At 40.1% G+C, this 17,736-nt stretch overlaps 1 protein-coding gene across 3 annotated transcripts in view; it reads left to right on the top strand.

The window, feature by feature from the left end:
• The first annotated feature begins 84 nt into the window (after positions 1 to 84).
• Positions 85 to 17,736, top strand: part of VPS37A (VPS37A subunit of ESCRT-I) — a 48,822-nt gene continuing 31,170 nt past the window's right edge. The window contains exons 1-2 of one of the 3 annotated variants that reach the window (XM_040965786.1): positions 85 to 528; positions 16,603 to 16,677. In XM_040965786.1, coding sequence (XP_040821720.1) covers positions 404 to 528; positions 16,603 to 16,677 — 200 coding nt within the window. In that variant the 5' untranslated portion in view covers positions 85 to 403. Of the gene's footprint in view, positions 529 to 16,601; positions 16,678 to 17,736 lie in introns of those variants that run through there. The other 2 variants (XM_040965787.1, XM_040965788.1) reach the window with 2 other exon arrangements.

Raw genomic sequence — 17,736 nt, 5'->3', positions numbered from 1 at the left:
GGGGCGCTACCTGATGACGCCACACGCCGGTGGGGGAGGTGGCGGCGGCGCGCGGGCCGGGGCGGGGTGCGCCGCTGACGGAGGCTGGAGTGGCGGAAAGCTGCGCGCTCCGACGGCCTGAGTGACTTGGTGGCTGGCCTGGGTGCCGGGGCTGCCTGGAGTGGGACTGCCCGTCAGGGGCGGCACTTTGCCCCTCTCTGCAGCTCCCCGCAGTTAAAAACACACCGCGGGGACTGCGAACCGGGCTGTGCTTGGAGGAGACGCGGCCTGTCAGCACGCTCGGTCCCCCCGGGCGTCCTCCTGGGTCTGCCCCTGGGTCGCTGCTGAGAAGGACCGGGCTGAGCAGCTAGGAGAAGCAGGCCGGAGCCTTGTCGGGCTCCCCGGGCCCAGGGATCCGAGGAGGATGAGCTGGCTCTTTCCCCTGAGCAAGAGCGCCTCCTCGTCCGCTGCCGGCTCTCCCGGGGGCCTCACCAGCCTCCAGCAGCAGAAGCAGCGCTTGATCGAGTCCCTGCGGAACTCACACTCCAGGTGACTGACCGGCGGGCGGCTGCCTCAGGGACCCGGGGAGAAAGGAGGGCGGCAGGGCGGGGGAGTGCCAGCCGTCTCGGGGCTCCGCTGGCTTCGGGTCGGGCCGGCTGCCTTCCTCCGGGTCTCGCACTCGCTTGTCCCCTTCCTGCCCCGTGCCGACCATCCTCCTCCGTCCCCTCCCCACCGCCCTGCTGGGCTAATTCTCGTCTGCCCATCCGCCACTGACAGCCGGCTGCTGACCCTAATCGCTCTTAAGGTAGAGCCGGTATATCTTGCTCCTCCGGGTTTCCTCGCTTAGCCCTTCCCCCAGCGCACCTGATGGCCGCGTGGATTGATAACTTGGATAAAGAGAATTTGCAAAGAATGATCTACGAGTTTTACAAGGAGAGGGAAAAGGAGCGTGGGAAAAAAAAAAACGGGAGGTAGGCGGCAGGGCTTTTTGGTCAGTGAATTCTTCCTGTCAGATTGAGATAGTTCTCTTAGTCTATTTAAGATTTACCCTGTTTCCACGACTTCCTGTCGTGTCACAGCTATTCACATGTCTTTATGATGTTTTGTCCCCGTTCTCAGGAATTGGCTCCTAATCACCTAGATTGTTCTGTTGTCTTCCTATGAGGTTTTCATTTTGTCATGGTCAGGAGAAATAGTGTGCCATTCAAGTTATTTCACCTGTTTTTTTGTAAGCGGATTTGCTACAGCCTCTCCTAAATTGAAAATGCCTGTGGTCTCACATGGTTTTTCAAAAAAGTAGAACTCCTTTGTATTCTGTTTTGCATTCGTCTTAAGAGTTTCACAGCGTGTGTTTCAGGTACAGAGACAGCTAGGTAAGAGTCTTAGCCCTTTTAAAAACATCTCCCCACGATACATTCAAAATGCATGTTCTGAAGTCAAGTTGAATATTTCCACCGAACAGACCGCTAGAGGCCATTTGTTTCGCTTTAGTCATGTTCTCTAAATAAGTAGGTTATAATCTAGAGTAGTTTTAGGCGTATTATTAAAAGAAAAATTCTCTTTAAAGTCATTTTGCTAAAATGCAGCCTGGTACTGATTGAACTTTAGGGGTTTGTGTGTGAGTGCTTTTGCACTTTTTAGGACTTCCAAAATGAAAAATTCCTTAGGGAGGAGGAATTCTGGTTTCTACAGTTCATTTTGGGGAAGAAAGGGAGGCAAGAGACCAGCAGGAGAGAGATTTTGTTCCTGACCTTCCAGGCCCCTTGAGTCCTCTGCATGCCAAGGAGTGACAGAGAGGGTGAGTTTCCATCCACTGGTTCATTTCCCAAATGGTGGCAACAGCCGGGGGCTTCCAGCTCTGTCCCGAGCCCCCATCTGCTTTCTCAGGCTCACTACCTGGAGGCTGGATTGGAAGGAAGTAATTGTGACTCTGAACCAGCAGCTCTCTGGTATTGGACTTGGTATGGCATGTGGCACGTTGATACCAGCAGAACTGGTCCTGATGTGACTCATTTTTAACAAACAACAGAAGTTTGTCCCCTTGGAAGTTGTTACCTTGAAAGATTTTTTTATACTGTGCTAGTCCTATCACAGAAACACTTTTGGTAACTGTTATCCTTGAAAATATTTAGCTTTAAGCTTTTAGCATATTTTAGTAAGTATTCTCAGGGCTGGCAAACTTGTATTCTTTAAGGTTGGAGTTGAATTTTTGAAATACTGCAAAGCCCTTTAGTGCTGAGGTTGGCAGATAAGGAAAGGAATTGGTATAGAAAAAAATTTGATCCCTTAAAATGAGATGTTTTCTAAAGCAGGAATTACTTACCTGAGTGTTAACAGGAGACAGCTGCAGTGGAAGTCCTTTTCCCTTGTAAAGAGGATTTCAGAAGTGAGAAAAGCATTGGTGATAGGCAGGCTAGCCAAGTGTAATGAAGCAATGCACCTGACAGACCTGGTGAGCTCCCCAGCCAGGAACCCTCTTCTGCATTTACCCTGGAAGCTGTGTGGAGATGGGGTGAATCTTTCTCACCACTCTTCTTTTCGGCCTCCACTGGGATATTGCTGAGTTAAGGGCTTTCAAACTGTAAAAACTGTGAAATTCTTCCTGAAGCTTTATTACGTGGTGTTGATTTACCAAATAATCCCCCTGGGCCTGGAAGACTTTCCTGTGGGGTCTCCAGGAACTGGGATCGCCCCAAAACTTTGGAAAGGTTGCTGGACATGGTCAGAACTTTAGAGGTATAAATGCAAGGATTCTTTTAGGAACACTCCTATATTCCCTTTCTCTTTTAGCCACAGGAATATCCCATTCTCTGTAGGGCCCTCTCATACACACCGAGTAATGCCTGACATCCTACCTACCTAACATCAGCTTTAGCAATGGTTTCAAAATTTAAAAATCTGTTATTTTTTGAATCAGAAATTGACTGTAATTGCCACCTATTCTTAAGTCTAGCCTTTTAATTAAGGAAATGTGCTTTTTTTTAAGTCAGCACAAATGCTGTATTTGTGCAATATCCAATTAGGTTACTAGCTAAATTAACTTGATCAATCAAATCAACACAATTTATACTTAAAGATTTTTGTGTATATGGAAAATTGAGTTTCAAATTTTTATGAGTAATGCAATCTATGATAAATGATCACTCTCAGTATCTTGTTATCTTGTTTCATATTGCCCATCTCACCCCAGCTGTCAGTCAGGGAGCTTTTGTCCAGCTGTTTTTTTTTTTTTTTTCCTTCAGTCTGCTTTATTGAGTAACTTTTTTCTATTGCTTCATCTGAACTCCTTTCCAGCTCTTTCCTTTTTTATTTCCTTATAACTGAATATTTCATTTCAATAGCGTGAATGGAAGTTTCTTTTTAGTTATTTTAATAAATTTTGCCTCTTTATATTCCTTGAGTTTCTCAAAGGTCAGTTGAATTTTGTACGTATGTCCTCTCAAGTTTTGCTGGTCACTGGTACAAAGAGAAATGAGAAACTGACAGATAATAAAAAGCAGTATTCAGGCAGAATTAGACTTGTGGAGACTGGTCTCAAATAATATATCCCATCTTCAGAGTAACAGTTATGGTGGAATTCAATTTGCCACTCAAATTCCTGACTTTATATATTTAAGTAGTTAACTCATTTTTTATGTTTTTTACTTCTTGAAAAAGCGCACTGTATGGGACGAGTTTGGTATCTCACCCAAATCTATTTCTCTTGACTTGTTGGAAGAACACATATTTGTTTGATATTTCCCTTCTACCGCATGTTTAATCAGTGCTGAACCTTTTGTACTGTAAGAGTTGAAATCGATGTTCATATCGGTGATGATTTTCTCCTCTCCACCGGCCACCCTCCTGCTCTTACTGTGGAAGTGGTAGTCTTGGCCTAATCCTGGTCAGTGAGAGTTAGAAGGAATTCTTCTAGGCATTTGAACGTACTGTCTTCTCAGTGAGTAGAATATAATCATAGAGAAACAAGTGGGTGTCCAGAAGAAGGAATTGCTTCTCTTAGGTTTTGAGTATTGTTCTATTATGTGAACTTCTAGAACTGCTTGCTTTTGCATTGAAGATAAAGCATACTAATGAATGTGATAGGCTAGAAAGATGGAATGTATGTGAAAACATTTTTTTTTATTAGTCAACTCTGAACCTGTTTCTGGACTAATTAAGATAAATAAGTACTCATTGTGTTGGTCCGCTTTTTATTACTGTACTGGAGTGTCCAAGGCAGCCTAACTCTAAAGAGGTTTATTTTGCCTTACAGTTCTGGAGGTACAAGGTTTGGGAGCCTTGTTGGGCATTTACCTTCTTGCTGGCAAACTCACAGGTGGTCCAGAGCATCACAGGCAGGAGACAGGCAGTTTCTGGGTCTGTGCAGCCACCGGGATACCGACAGGGCATGTGCTCTAATGGCTTAATCCAGCCTAATCAGTTCCGAAAGCCTCTCAGTGTAACACTAGGCTGTGACTTGAATGTCATTTGGTCCCAAAACTCCTGCAGGAGTTTCAAAGCATTATGGTGATGATACTAGGAAAGCAGAAAGTTGTGCTTTTTCCGAGTGGGACCTTTGGGAAATGACCATGGTGGAATGGCTGTTTGGCGCCCCAGCGATAATGTCCTATTGGCTTCCTAAGGACACGGACAGGGAGCAGATACAGGCAGACCTGCACACTCCCTGTGGCCATGGGACTCTGCCAGCGAGAATGCTGTACCAAAGGCTGAAACAATAGGGCCTTTCTAGCTGTGAATCTCCAGGCCTCTGAGCCAAAATGAACCCTTTTCTTTGATAAAGGTAGCTTCATTTGGGTATTATAGTGACGAAAAGCTAACCAATATAAACCATAATCAGATGAATTCCATTCTCTTGGGTACAGGGGAACACACATTCAAACCAGAGCATTGTTAAAGCCCCTTTCATCCTGGTGTGTAATTGCTTATACATTGAAATATATGAAGTCATGCACTTACCTGCTACTTATAAAGATTCTTGAGACATGAATTGGTGAAAGTTTTCTCTTCATTGCATCCACAATCAGAAATATTAGAAATTGATGGTCTTAATCCTAACTGTTGTAACTACCCAGGTTTCTCTTAGAGTATCTCAAGTTCATTAGTTTCTTATTTTCTTTTTTAAAAAGCAGTTTTATTTCAGAAAGGGAGTAGTTTTCTGTCCCCTGGCTCAGCTCCCACATCCTACAATTGTTGGGCTTGCCAAGCTGAAGCCAGGATTTCAGAACTCAACCCAGGTTTCCCACACAGATACCAGGGACCCAGCTGCTTGAGGCATCACAGGCTTCCTTCCTAGGTGTGCATTTGCCCAAAGCTAAATCAGAAGCAGAGTAGGACTTCAAACCCAAATACCCTCAAATGGGATGTAGGCACCTCAAGCTATGACTTAACCACTGTACATAATATCCAGCCCTGTTGTTTTGTTTATCACTAAAACAACAATCTGCAGCTAGGTTGTGATTAGTCATTTATAAATTCAGAGTTACTCAAATAGCAATCCTTTTTTATTACCTTATATCTAGCTTACCATATAACTGATTTTTGCATTCATTTTAATAGCAATCACGGGCCCTTAGCAATAGCTTAATGGCTAATTTCCTTGCCTTGTATGCATCAGAATCCTAAATGGGTGCTGTTTCATGTCCAGCTCCCTGCTTATGGCCTGGGAAAGCAGTGGAAGACAGCCCAAAGCCTTGGGACCCTGCGCCCACAGGGGAGACCTGGAAGAAGTTCCTGGCTCGTGCATTAGGATTGGCTGAGCTTTAGCCATCGCAGCCTCTTGGGGAGTGAATCAGCAGATGGAAGATCTTTGTGTCTCTCCTTCTCTTTGTATATCTGCCTTTCCAATAAAAGTAGGATAAAATCTAAAATAATAATGTATGATTCTGGAACTGTTTAATTGTATATTCAATAAGAATATCTAATTCAGGAGTTAAATTTATCACAGTTGCCTCTTCCTTTCCATTTTGGTACAACTAATGAACTGTAAATGGAAGAAGCCCCTGAACTAACGGTGTCCTAACTGGCACTACAGCTTTGGAGCATCATGTAATTCTATAGATCTGACAACCTGAAAATGAGAGGATTGAATTACTGCCCTGTCCAAATGAAAGCATGCCGATTCCTCACTTTGTTCAGTGTAATCACACCCTTAGAGTTAGAAAAATAAAGTGAGCTGTGTGACAGAAGAATTTTATGACTGAGAGAAATAAAAGCTTTTTACTAAAACTGTCTTAGATTCCAGTTCCCATCAATAAAGTCAAATATTGTCATATTCAAATTTCATACTTAGAACATTTCATCTGGTGCTTGGGGAAAATTACAATCCTTTATTCGCTTCATAGGATCAGTGTGCCTAAAACTGTGACCTTTGTGCTCTGGCTAGCTTATTGCTTATGAATTATTGAATGAGTTATGAATACTGCTTATGAATCGCTCATAAACATACCCTCAACTTGCCTCTGACAGGATTACCTCTGACTTTTCATTTAAGTAGAAAATCAATTTATTTACAAATGCAGTGTGCCGCTAGTGAAAGTTTTTAGACATCATTAAGGTAAAGAAGCTGGAATATCGGCCACATAGGAGATATTCTATAAATGATAATTGTTATTTTTGTACCATAAACGTGGGGTCAGTATTTTACTTTGCTGCTGATCACTGGATTATTTTTTCTGATTGTCCAAACCTTTAACCTTACAGCTTTTTTGGAGAGTCAGTTATTGTATATTCTTCCCTGAATGCTGATAAGCTTAGTCATTTACTCATAATGTATGATTTTGTCCCTTTGGGGCCAACATTGTGGCTTAGCTGATGAAGCCACTGACTGCAGTGCTGGCATCCCAAATGGGAGATGCTTTGAGTTCTTGATGATCTGCTTCTAAGTTAAAGCAGTGGAATATGTTGCTAAGATAAAACCTGGTACCTTTTCGGTTTCCATTCAGGCTTCTATCTCTGACACTATTAGCTTCTAACTTTGGTGTTTTGCCTCCTGTCTTGTTCCCTCAACTGGATCTTTCCCATGTCGACCAAAGATACCTAAAATGCAAGTTTGACCTTCTCATTCCTTTCATATCCATTAGCTTGATGCCTGATTGCTAAAGAAAATGTTTATATCTCTGATAATATATCAATGGATGGAAAAATACCATTTACTTGTTTATTTGAAAGTCAGAGTTAGTGGAAGAGACACAGAGCTTCTATCTGTTGGCTCACTGCCAAGATTTGTTTTCCACCCATGGCTGCCAGTGTGGGTCATGGTGCAGGAGCCTAGGGCTTTATTAAGTCCTCCCACGTGGGTGGCAAGGACCCAAGCACTTTGTGTTTTCTCAGGCACATTAACAGGGAGCTGGATTAGATGTGGAGCAGCTGGGACTCAAACCAGGGCCTATATAGGATGCTGGAGCTTCAGGATACAATTTTATCCACTATGCCACAGTGCCAGCACCAAGGAATTGCTGGGGTCTGTGCAATGCATGTGGGGGACATGAAAGTGTGAAGAGTATATTGTTCCATTGCTGGCAGGGACACAAGAAATTTCCCGCTGCATGGCAGGGCCTGGTGGATGTCTCTACAACCGCCTGAATGCAGTTCCACCTTCCTTTGCATGGAAACTGGACCACCCCATGGAAGAATTCTGTAATCTATTCAGGCATTGTTTGCTGTTGTTGCTTTTTTACTATCATTGTAAGCTTACTGTCCCCATAGACTGGCGCTAATCAAGGGGTTTATGTTCTCCTTTTCTTTGTTTTGCATTTCTTCCCTTAACTGATTCAAGATTGAGTTGTAGAATAAGAATTACAATAGGAATGTGTTACTGATTGATATGCATCCTCTACTGAGAATTTCTGTTGAAACTTCTATTGAGGGCTTTTAGGTGAAACAAAAGTCAGAATTATTCTTGGATGCACCCACTTGACCTTGACTTCAAAAGTCTGTGCCAGAGCTTGTGAAGGTTTCTGTATAAATAAAGGGGACTGCTTTCTTGCATTGTCCATTATGATCCTGAAATTGTAGTGGTCCATTTTTTTTCTCTACACCTATTCCATGCACCTTTCTGAGTTCCGAACTCTGCTGGAGCTAGCCTCCAACAGGGAATAGTTAAGGAAAGTCTTTATTTTTGGTCATTGGTCACTTACTTAGGATGTGATCAATTAGATATCTGTTCAACATGAGCTACTTATTTTGTACTATTTTTCTGAATCGCATTCTATCGAGCTTATTGGATAATGACCAAAATGTCTTTTATTGACCTTGGATAAATGACATTTATCAAAATATTATTAGATAAATACCAAAAATGGGGCATATTTTGCATGGATTCATTTTATTCAAACTCTTTGATGTTCTCGTTTTTGAGATTGTCTGTTGACTTATTTGTGGATATGTACTTGTTTATCATACACTGTGCATGACGATGAAGGAAAACCAATGACCTATTCCTCTATGAGAGGAGCTGTCGTGTGGAAACTAAGGATTTCTGAAAGGCAATAGCTTACTAAGGCACTTCTTAGGCACTTCTATCTTGGAGGCTATGTCCTGTGTTACTCTGAGTGCAAATGAGTGCTACCTGTTCCACATGTGTTACTCCATTCATCCCAAGAATTGCCAGTGCCACTGCTGTTGCTTCTTCTTCCTCTCATCACACTTTGTTTTGCACTGATTTGATGGAGGGACTTGGAGAGCCTTCAGACTTGCACCTAACTTTGTATAGGCCTGAGGCTTGGGGCTTGGTTGTTCCTTGTATCTTCTTTCTTTCTTTTTTTGTTTTTTTTTAAGATTTATTTATTTTTTATTGGAAAGGCAGATATATGGAGAGGAGAGACAGACTTGAGAGACAGACTTCCATCCAATGATTCACTGTGGGCGCAACGGCCGATGCTATGCCGATCCGAAGCCAGAAGCCTCTTCCGGGTCTCCCGCACGGGTGCAGGGTCCCAAAGCTTTGGGCCGTCTTCGACTGCTTTTCCAGGCCACAAGCAGGGAGCTGGATGGGAAGAGGGGCCGCCGGGATTAGAACCGGCGCCCATATGGGATCCCGGGCGTGCAAGGCGAGGACCTTAACCACTGCGCCACCGCACTGGGCCTGTATCTTCTTTCTTTATTCTAACCTTTCAGCATCCGTCTAATTCTAGATTTTTATCTTTAAACACTTCCTCTTGTCTGCTTGTGGTAATTGCTCATCAGTACTGTTAAGGATTTGCTTTTCAAGAAACATTTAGATATTACATGAAGAGTTAAAAGGAAAGAAAGGATATATGTTCTCCATCTACTTTTTAAAGCCTCTGATTCCCATTATTTTCAAGTTTCAGCTTTAAACAGTTGTATTCTCAACACTGGGTAATTCATGATGAATTGATTTTTAAGTCATGTTCTCATGTTGTGGTGCTTCAATGCAAAACCACCCTATATTCGTCTTCATAGTTCAATTTTGTTGTAAGATGGTGGCTGTAAAATAGCTGTTCAGTTTAATGGAATCTTAGGAAATCCAAGTTTACAGAAAACAAACTAGTGATTGGTTATGGTTTATTTTACAAAACGAATCTTATAACCATACTTAATAATTGTCTTGTGTTTTAAAGTCTATTTGTTTATAGTTTATTGATTATTAAAGAAATGAGGATACTAAGTAATCATATATTTTGATTAACCAAGTTAAATATTATTTCAGCTTTTTTTTAACCTCAAACAAATCAAAACCACTTGAAGTAAAGTAGTAGTATCTTTTTTCTCTCAGAAAATCTGGAAAGTTATTAATGGAAGGCCAATGAAATTGTGTCTTGTAGTGCGACTATAATATTACTTTATGTGTGTATGTATGTATACATCAATTTAGATCCAGAGCAGCACCATTGTTATCATAAAAACAAATTCTTAAATGGGGAAAGAGTAAGTTACATTACAGTATTTTCCTCTTCGATAAGGTTATGATTTTATAAGATTGGGTTGTACATCAAGATGTTAACAGTGGATTATCAAATGAAAGAAGATCCTGAATGATTAATTAATATGTAGTGAACAAATTTCACTTACATCATAATACAGATTTAGGAACCTACTCATACTTCCCTCTTGCCCACATTCCCTACCCATCCTCCTCTTTCTTCCTTTGATTTTTGTTTGTTTGTTTTCTAGTTTTTGCAATCACATATTTTCATTTCCGAATCACAAGTTTAACACTCCAAAAGGTAAAAATGTCAACACAAGGCAAATAAAAAAAATAACCAAAACAAAACAAAAAAATTATTCCTTGTGTTTGCACAATAATCAAATCCCAGATTTGTTTTGCACTTTAGCATGTGTAGATTTGGTTTTATTAGTTTGTGTGCTAGCACAGATTACAGAAAACACATATTGCCCTTTTTGGGACTGGCTTATTTCACTAAGCATGATGATTTCCAGTTGCATCCATTTAGTTGCAAAAGGTGAGATTTTACTGGTTTTTTGTTTTTTTTAATTCCTGGCTAGTATTCTATCATAGGTATGTCATATTTTCTTTATCATGCCATTCGTTGATGGGCTTCTGGGTTGATTCCACACCTTAGCTGTTGTGAAAGAGCTGCCCTAACATAAAGGTACAGGTAACTTTCTCATACTGATTTCATTTCCTTTGGATAACTTCCCAGAAGAGGAATAGCTGAGTCAAATGGTGTATCTACATTCAAATATCTTAGAAAACTCCAGACTCTCCCATAATGGTCACATTAGTACACACATTCCCATCAGCAGTGGAATATGTAGCTTTTTACCCATATTTCTGTCAGCATTTATTGCCTTGGTTTTCAGATGATATCCATTCTAACTGGGCGAAGTGAAGCCCCATTGTGGTTTTTATTTACATTTTTTCCCTGATGGCATGTTTTGGTATGTCTGTTTGCCTTTTGAATTCATGACTTGATAAGTGCCTATTCAAAATTTTACCAATTTAACTAGACTGTTTGTTTGATGTTGAGTTTCTTGAGCTCTTAATAGATCCTGTTATTACTTCTGTAACAGTTGCGTGGTTTGCAAGGATATTCTCCTTTTCCGTTGGCTGCCTCTTCATTTTGTTGACACCTTCATTTTTGGTGCAAAAGCTCCTTAGCTAGATGTATTCTTGTTTGTTTTATTTTTTGTTTTGATTACCTATGCCTGTGTTTCTGGGGTCCTTTCCAAGAATTCTTTGCCTATGCCTATGTTTGTCATAGTGTCACCAATATTTTCCTGTGGCAAATTGATGGTATCAGGTCTTAGGTCTAGATCTTTGATCCATTTAGACTTGAGTTTTGTAAAAGATAGAGGTCTTAATTCATACTTTTACACATGCAGATCAAATTTTCCCAGCACCAGTTGTTGAAGAGACTGTACTTTCTTCCTGGATTAATTTCACTTGGCTTATGAAAAACTAGTTGGCTATGTGATCACTCCTGGGATTTCCATACTGATCCATTGATGTTCAGGTCTGTTTTGTGCCAATTCTAGGCTGTTTTGTTTACAGTTGCTCTGTAGTACATCTTCAAGTCTAATAATGTCATGCCTCCAGCTTCCTTTTTTGTTTAAGATTGCTTTAGATCCTCAGTCTCCTCTATTTCCATAGGAATTGTATTATCATTTGTCCTAGATCTGAGAACAATGTCAATGATTTATTTATTTATTTATTATTGGAAAGGCAGATGTGCAAAGAGGAAATGCAAAGAGAGATCTTCCACCCATTGGTTCACTCCCTAAATGTCTGCAAGGGCGAAAGCCTAGCTCATCTGAAAGCCAGAACCCAGGAGCTTCACGTGGGTGCAGAGTCCCAAAGCTTTGGGCCATCCTCTACTACTATTTTCCAGGTCATGGGCAGGAAGCTAGATGGGAAATGGAGCAGCTAAGACACAACCCTGTGCCCATACAGGATCCCAGTGCATGAAAGGCCAGGATTCAGTCACTGAGCCATTGCTCAGCTCCTGTCATAGGTATTTTAATTGGGATTGCATTGAATCTATAAACCACCTTCAGTAATATGGACATTCTGATGATATTAATTCTACCATTCCATGAATATAAAATGTGTTTCGATGTCTTATTTAATGTGTTTTAATTTTCATTGTAGAAATTCTTCACATCCTTGGTTAAATTTATTCGAACATATATATTTTTTTCTTTCCAGCTATTGTGAATGGGACTGAACTTAAAAGTACTATTTCATCCATGGAATTGTTTGTTTATACAAAGGATATTGATTTTGTATGTTGATTTTATATCCTTTGCCAAAGGATATAAAAGCTTGGCAAAATCTCTTATGAATTCCACTTGCTTCTTGGCAGATTGTTTTGGTTCCCCTATGTAGAGAGGATCATGTCATTTTTAAACAATGATAGCTTACCTCACTCTGGCTTTAATCTGAGCCCGAAGTCACTGTGGTTTGTAAGATTCTGTGTCCGGCTGTGTTGCCCATAGCACTGGGATTTGTGCCGCACCTTCCACTGACTTCAAAATGGTGCGGACTCCTTCCTGCCCAGGGCACCCAGGTTGGTGTATGGGGGAAAGAGAAGTGATGCCCCCTCATTAATGTCTGGCGACAAGCAGTCCAAACCCAAAATTAGTGCTGTCTGCTAGATTCTCTGTCAGAAAGCACTGCCACCAACTCTGGCCGCGGTAGCCTGTCAATACCTGATTCAGTAGTCTGCAGAATTCCTCTAGTAGTGAGAGTACCTCCAATGCTATTCCTGCTGTCCACTACATAACTGCTGCATTCACACGTCTCTGCGTTGTCTCTCCACTGTCCATCCTGTTCCTCCTGCAGGATTTTCTTGAACTTTGCCCTGAAAATGTGTTTCCATTTCATTCCCAGCTGTCCCTGATCAGAAGCCACAATTTTATTTCCTGTGCAGCCATATTGGAATTCCCTTTTTCTCATTTTTTAATGATAATCAATGCAGCATTACTTTAGAAAGTTATTTATATACTAAAATCTTCAAAAATATTCAAATGAGAATCCAGGGAATTATTTTACTTAGGTAAAACGGATTTCTGCTAATTGATTAACACAGTGAAAAATACAGTACTACATTACCAGAATTGTTTGGGAAGTATAAATGATTATAATCTTGCTGTTTCCTCTTTCTGGGGAAGGCTCATTAAGTTGAGCCCCTTAAGATCACACAGGAAAATACAGACAGGATTTGAATCTAAAAATATGACCTGAGAGGCCATGCTATTAATCATTAAAGTTCTGTTCTTGACTTTGAAATAGTGGATGCTTTTGTGATCTGTTTCCTCGGGCAGTAGTTTATAGGGTTCTACATATAAGAACAAAAACTTAAGGTGTTGTGTTGATTATATGGTATAAGTGTAACTGAGGTAGCTGTCAGTCTAACCCTAATCCTCACAGGAAAGCTTTCATCAAAATTGTATAAGCCTGATGTTGAGTATCTGCTTGAGTCTCTGCTGTTTCTTCCCTGTGCAATGGCCCCATGTAACAGAACATTGGAGGAGGAAATCTTACCTTCTCTATTTGCTCCCTATGCTGATTCATGTGCTTTTGACCATTTCAGCTCTTTGTGATTTGCATTATTCTAGAACCTAAGTTTTAACAAAAGGTAAGCAAAGCAACAGTCTAAAAATAAGGAAAATGAAAGCTTTTTATAAAGCCATTAGTTGAAGCAACCAAAAAAAATACAAAGTAGTGATCTACTTTGTACATAACATAATGCATATATATATCTTTTTTTTTTTTTGCCAACATTGAACTTTATTATAATTGCATGAAACCGTTTGACATGAAATGGCTAAGGGAAAATATGATGGCTTAAATCACCTTGCAAGTGGGTGAAGCATATATGTTTAAAGCAAAAAAAGAACTTTACATACATACTATTTGCTTATTGATAAACTCATAGGGTTGGGTTGATAAGTGTTACATAGATTTAGATGTGCTCTAAAACTGATCAATTACATCAGAAGATGAGGTTCTTATCCACTGATGTAATTCTTATTGGAATTGGGCTATTTTTATCATTAAAGTTGAGTTTTACAAATGAAAGTGAGGAAGGTAAGCATGATCCACATTTTCATGCACTAGTGGTGAAGATATTAGTGTGCACCTAGTTTTAATTTGTATATGTAAAGACGGTTACATAAAAATACAGCTGTATGCATATACATAGGCTAGGCAATTTACATATATTTGATTTGTCTAGTAGCTGATGATTACTAGAAAAAGATGATACACCAATTGTAAAATCAGAGCCGGCACTCAGACTTGTTTTCTAATATAATTCCCCATACTAAGGACAAAAATTTCTTAAAGAAAGAAAAATGCTGATTTTAAAGCTATACTGCCAGCAAGGAAACAAACATGTAAAATTAACAAAGTGATACACAAACTTACATGAAAGGATGTCAAAGTGATAGAAGAACAAACTAAAAATGCCTTGAGAATCAAATGTAGAAAATGCAAAATAATTTTTAGCAAGAGTATTAATAAATGCTAAGCTTCAAAACATTAACTATGTGAGTATACACTGAAATAAATAACTGAATAATTATCTAGGAGTGCTATTTCTTTATGAACAAGAATTTCAAAGTAATTATATGGAAGCCACACCTTAAAAACCTAATATACACCCTTTATGAGTACCCTGCATACAACTCATTTATTTCCAAAGGCAAGGAGAGAAACTACATATGTTATCCAAGAGAGTCAATGACATTCTTTTTGAATAGATACTATATGAGTTAATTGCAAAGAAAATTTTATGTTATTGGATTGGGAATAGTGATCGGATATGTGCAAGCAAATATGTGAAAATCCCCGAAGTGGAATGTCTGTGTTTTTAGAAGTGTCTCCTTTACATACAGTTTTTCAGTCCATTATGTGCTACTACTAGACCCAAAATTGGATAGAAGAATTGAGTGGTTCACAGTTGGGAGGTTGGGAAGACCACATAATGCATATATTACACCTTTCACAACATTCGTATTACTGTTCCCCTTTGGAAATAGGTTAGAATTCTAAGTGAGCCCCCACAAACACTTATTTGGTAGATTATAATTTTTTTTAAAGACTTACTTATTTTTATTGGAAAGGTAGATATACAGCGAGGAGGAGAGACGTAAAGATCTTCTATCTGCTGATTCACTCCCCAAGTGGCCGCAACGGCTGGAGCTGAGCCTCTCCGAAGCCAGGAGTTTCTTCCAGTTCCCCCATGTGGGTACAGAGTCGCAAAGCTTTGAGCTATCCTTGACTGCTTTCCCAGGCCACAAGCAGATAGCTGGGTGGGAAGCAGGGCTGCCGGGATTAGAACTGGTGCCCATATGGGATCCTGGTGCAAGGTGAGGACTTTAGCCACTAGACTAAGGCACTGGGCCCAGATTATAGTTTTAATAATATATGTCAACAGTTAATGGAACAGTGTTAAACATTTTGGTATAGGATGTTAAAGTATAAGGCACTTATATTCAGAAATTATATTCAGCCACCATTAACCTACACCCTGAAAATGATGGCAAAACAAGATGAAAATATTTTTATCACACATAGAAGAAATACCTCGGGGCCAGTGCTGCTCCACTTCCAATCAAACTCCCTGCTAATCTGCCTGAGAAAGCAGCAGAGAATATTCCAAGTGAATGGACCTCTGCAGCCATGTAAAAGACATGAAAGAAGCTCTGACTTTCCAGTGGGCCCAGCTCAAGCATATATATACAGTTGGAAAGTGAACCAATAGATGGAAGATATTCTCTCCTTTCTCCCTATCTCCCCTCATCTCTTTCACTTTGCCTTTCAAATAAATAAATGAGTCTTTAAAAACAACAAAAAAGAAATTCAGATTTTGACAAATCCCAAAACATAAAGGGTCAAGCTACTTCTTTGTGCTTAGCTGTCCTTAGTGCATAACTGATTCTCGGGGTCACACATAGCTCAGAATAAATATTAGAAGTCGGCTATCAAATCCAACAAAGAATTAGGAGGAGGGTAGGAAGGGCAAACTGAGCTTCTTTAAGTTGTGTGTTCTTTTGTTCTACTTTAAGATGCTTTGCTGAAATTCTTTCTCACAACTTCCCTATGTACTTTATTAACTATTAACTGGAACTGAAGTCTGTAGCAACAGCCTGCTATAAGAAAGAATAGGACATTGCCACATGTAATAAAATCCAAGTTGCTCTTACTTTGGAAGAAGGGGAATATTTGATTTTGGAAAGTAGCTAGAAACCTTTGTCACAAAGCTGTGAAAGACACTCCCCTCGATCTCCATTATCAGTCAGTCATACTCCAGGCTTCTCCATCTGTACAGCTGTACAGTGGTGTGGTTAGACTGAGAACCCATATGCCTTGCAGACCACTGCTAACCCAAGGGCTCACCTTCTAGGAATGATACATTGAATATAGTGAAACAAGAGCTCTTCCTTGTTTTTTGTTTTTGTTTTGTTTTTTTTATCTCTGCATCCTCCCTGCCTTCTAGCTCCTTGAATAGTTTAGGATATTATTGCTTACTTATTATTACTTAGTACGACTTACTAACCCTCATAGCTTTCCACTCAAGGTATAAGTTAAACGGACCAGATTCTGTGTTAAAGTTAGAAGTATCTAGCATTTAATATATGTTTTTAACATTACAGTTTTACAACTGAGTAAATTGTTTTTCAAATTTTCTCTTACAGTATAGCTGAAATACAGAAAGATGTGGAATACAGATTGCCATTCACTGTAAATAACCTGACGATTAACATTAATATGTGAGTAGACTTATATCCTGCTTTTTCATGTACTACGATTCAAAACTCCTTATTTTGTCTCATGTTATTAGAAATAAGCTATAAAATTATTTTAAATGAAAATTTATAAAAATAGCATGTGATTTAATAAAAATTTTGTAAGACATTATACTTTTTCTATCACTGTGAAAGAACTGTGAAAAGAAGAAATGTTTTAATAATAAAGCATGCATCCCGTATCAGAGCTGCCTGGCTGCAGCTCTGAACTCCAGCTTTCTACCAATACAGCCCCTGGGCAGTGGTGGTGGTGGCTCAGCTGCTTAGGGTCCTTCCAATCACATGGATGTTCTAAATTGAGGTCCCAGCTCCTGGCCTCAGCTGTCAGCACGTTTGAGGATAAAGTTCTGTCTCTCACTTCTTTTTTCTCTGAAATAATTTTTTATTTTTTTTTTAAAGATTTATTTTTATTATTTTTTCATTGGAAAGGCAGATATACAGAGAGGAGAGACAGAGAGGAAGATCTTCCGTCCGATGATTCACTCCCCAAGTGAGCGCAACGGGCCGATACTATGCCGATCCGAAGCCAGGAGCCTCTTCCGGGTCTCCCACGCGGGTGCAGGTTCCCAAAGCCTTGGGCCGTCCTCGACTGCTTTCCCGGGCCACAGGCAGGGAGCTGGAAGGGAAGCGGGGCTGCCGGGATTAGAACCGGCGCCCATATGGGATCCTGGGCGTGCAAGGCGAGGACCTTTAACCACTTGCGCCACCGCGCCGGGCCCTGAAATAATTTTTTAAAATCCTTGGAACTATAATTGTTTTTATTAATCACTACCACAGTCAGCTTAAGTAGGCTGAAAACTAACATGGACATGCGAAAGGATCCTATATGTTAAGCCAGTGAAGATAGATCTTACCTTATTTTATCAATACTACATCAACAAAAAGTTCTAGTTGGATCACTTTGTTGCAAATGGTAGAATTTTTTTTTTTTTGGCCGAGTGGTAGTCCCTGGAGTAGATGTACCACAGTTTCTTTATCCATACCTTTTTTGAAGGGCATTTGGGTTGTTTTCATGTCTTCACT

Source organism: Ochotona curzoniae, unplaced genomic scaffold (genome assembly GCF_017591425.1).
Source record: "Ochotona curzoniae isolate NIBS_2020 unplaced genomic scaffold, NIBS_Ocur_1.0 scaffold_4505, whole genome shotgun sequence".
Taxonomy (NCBI): Eukaryota; Metazoa; Chordata; class Mammalia; order Lagomorpha; family Ochotonidae; genus Ochotona; species Ochotona curzoniae.
This window is presented reverse-complemented; position numbering and strand designations above follow the sequence as displayed.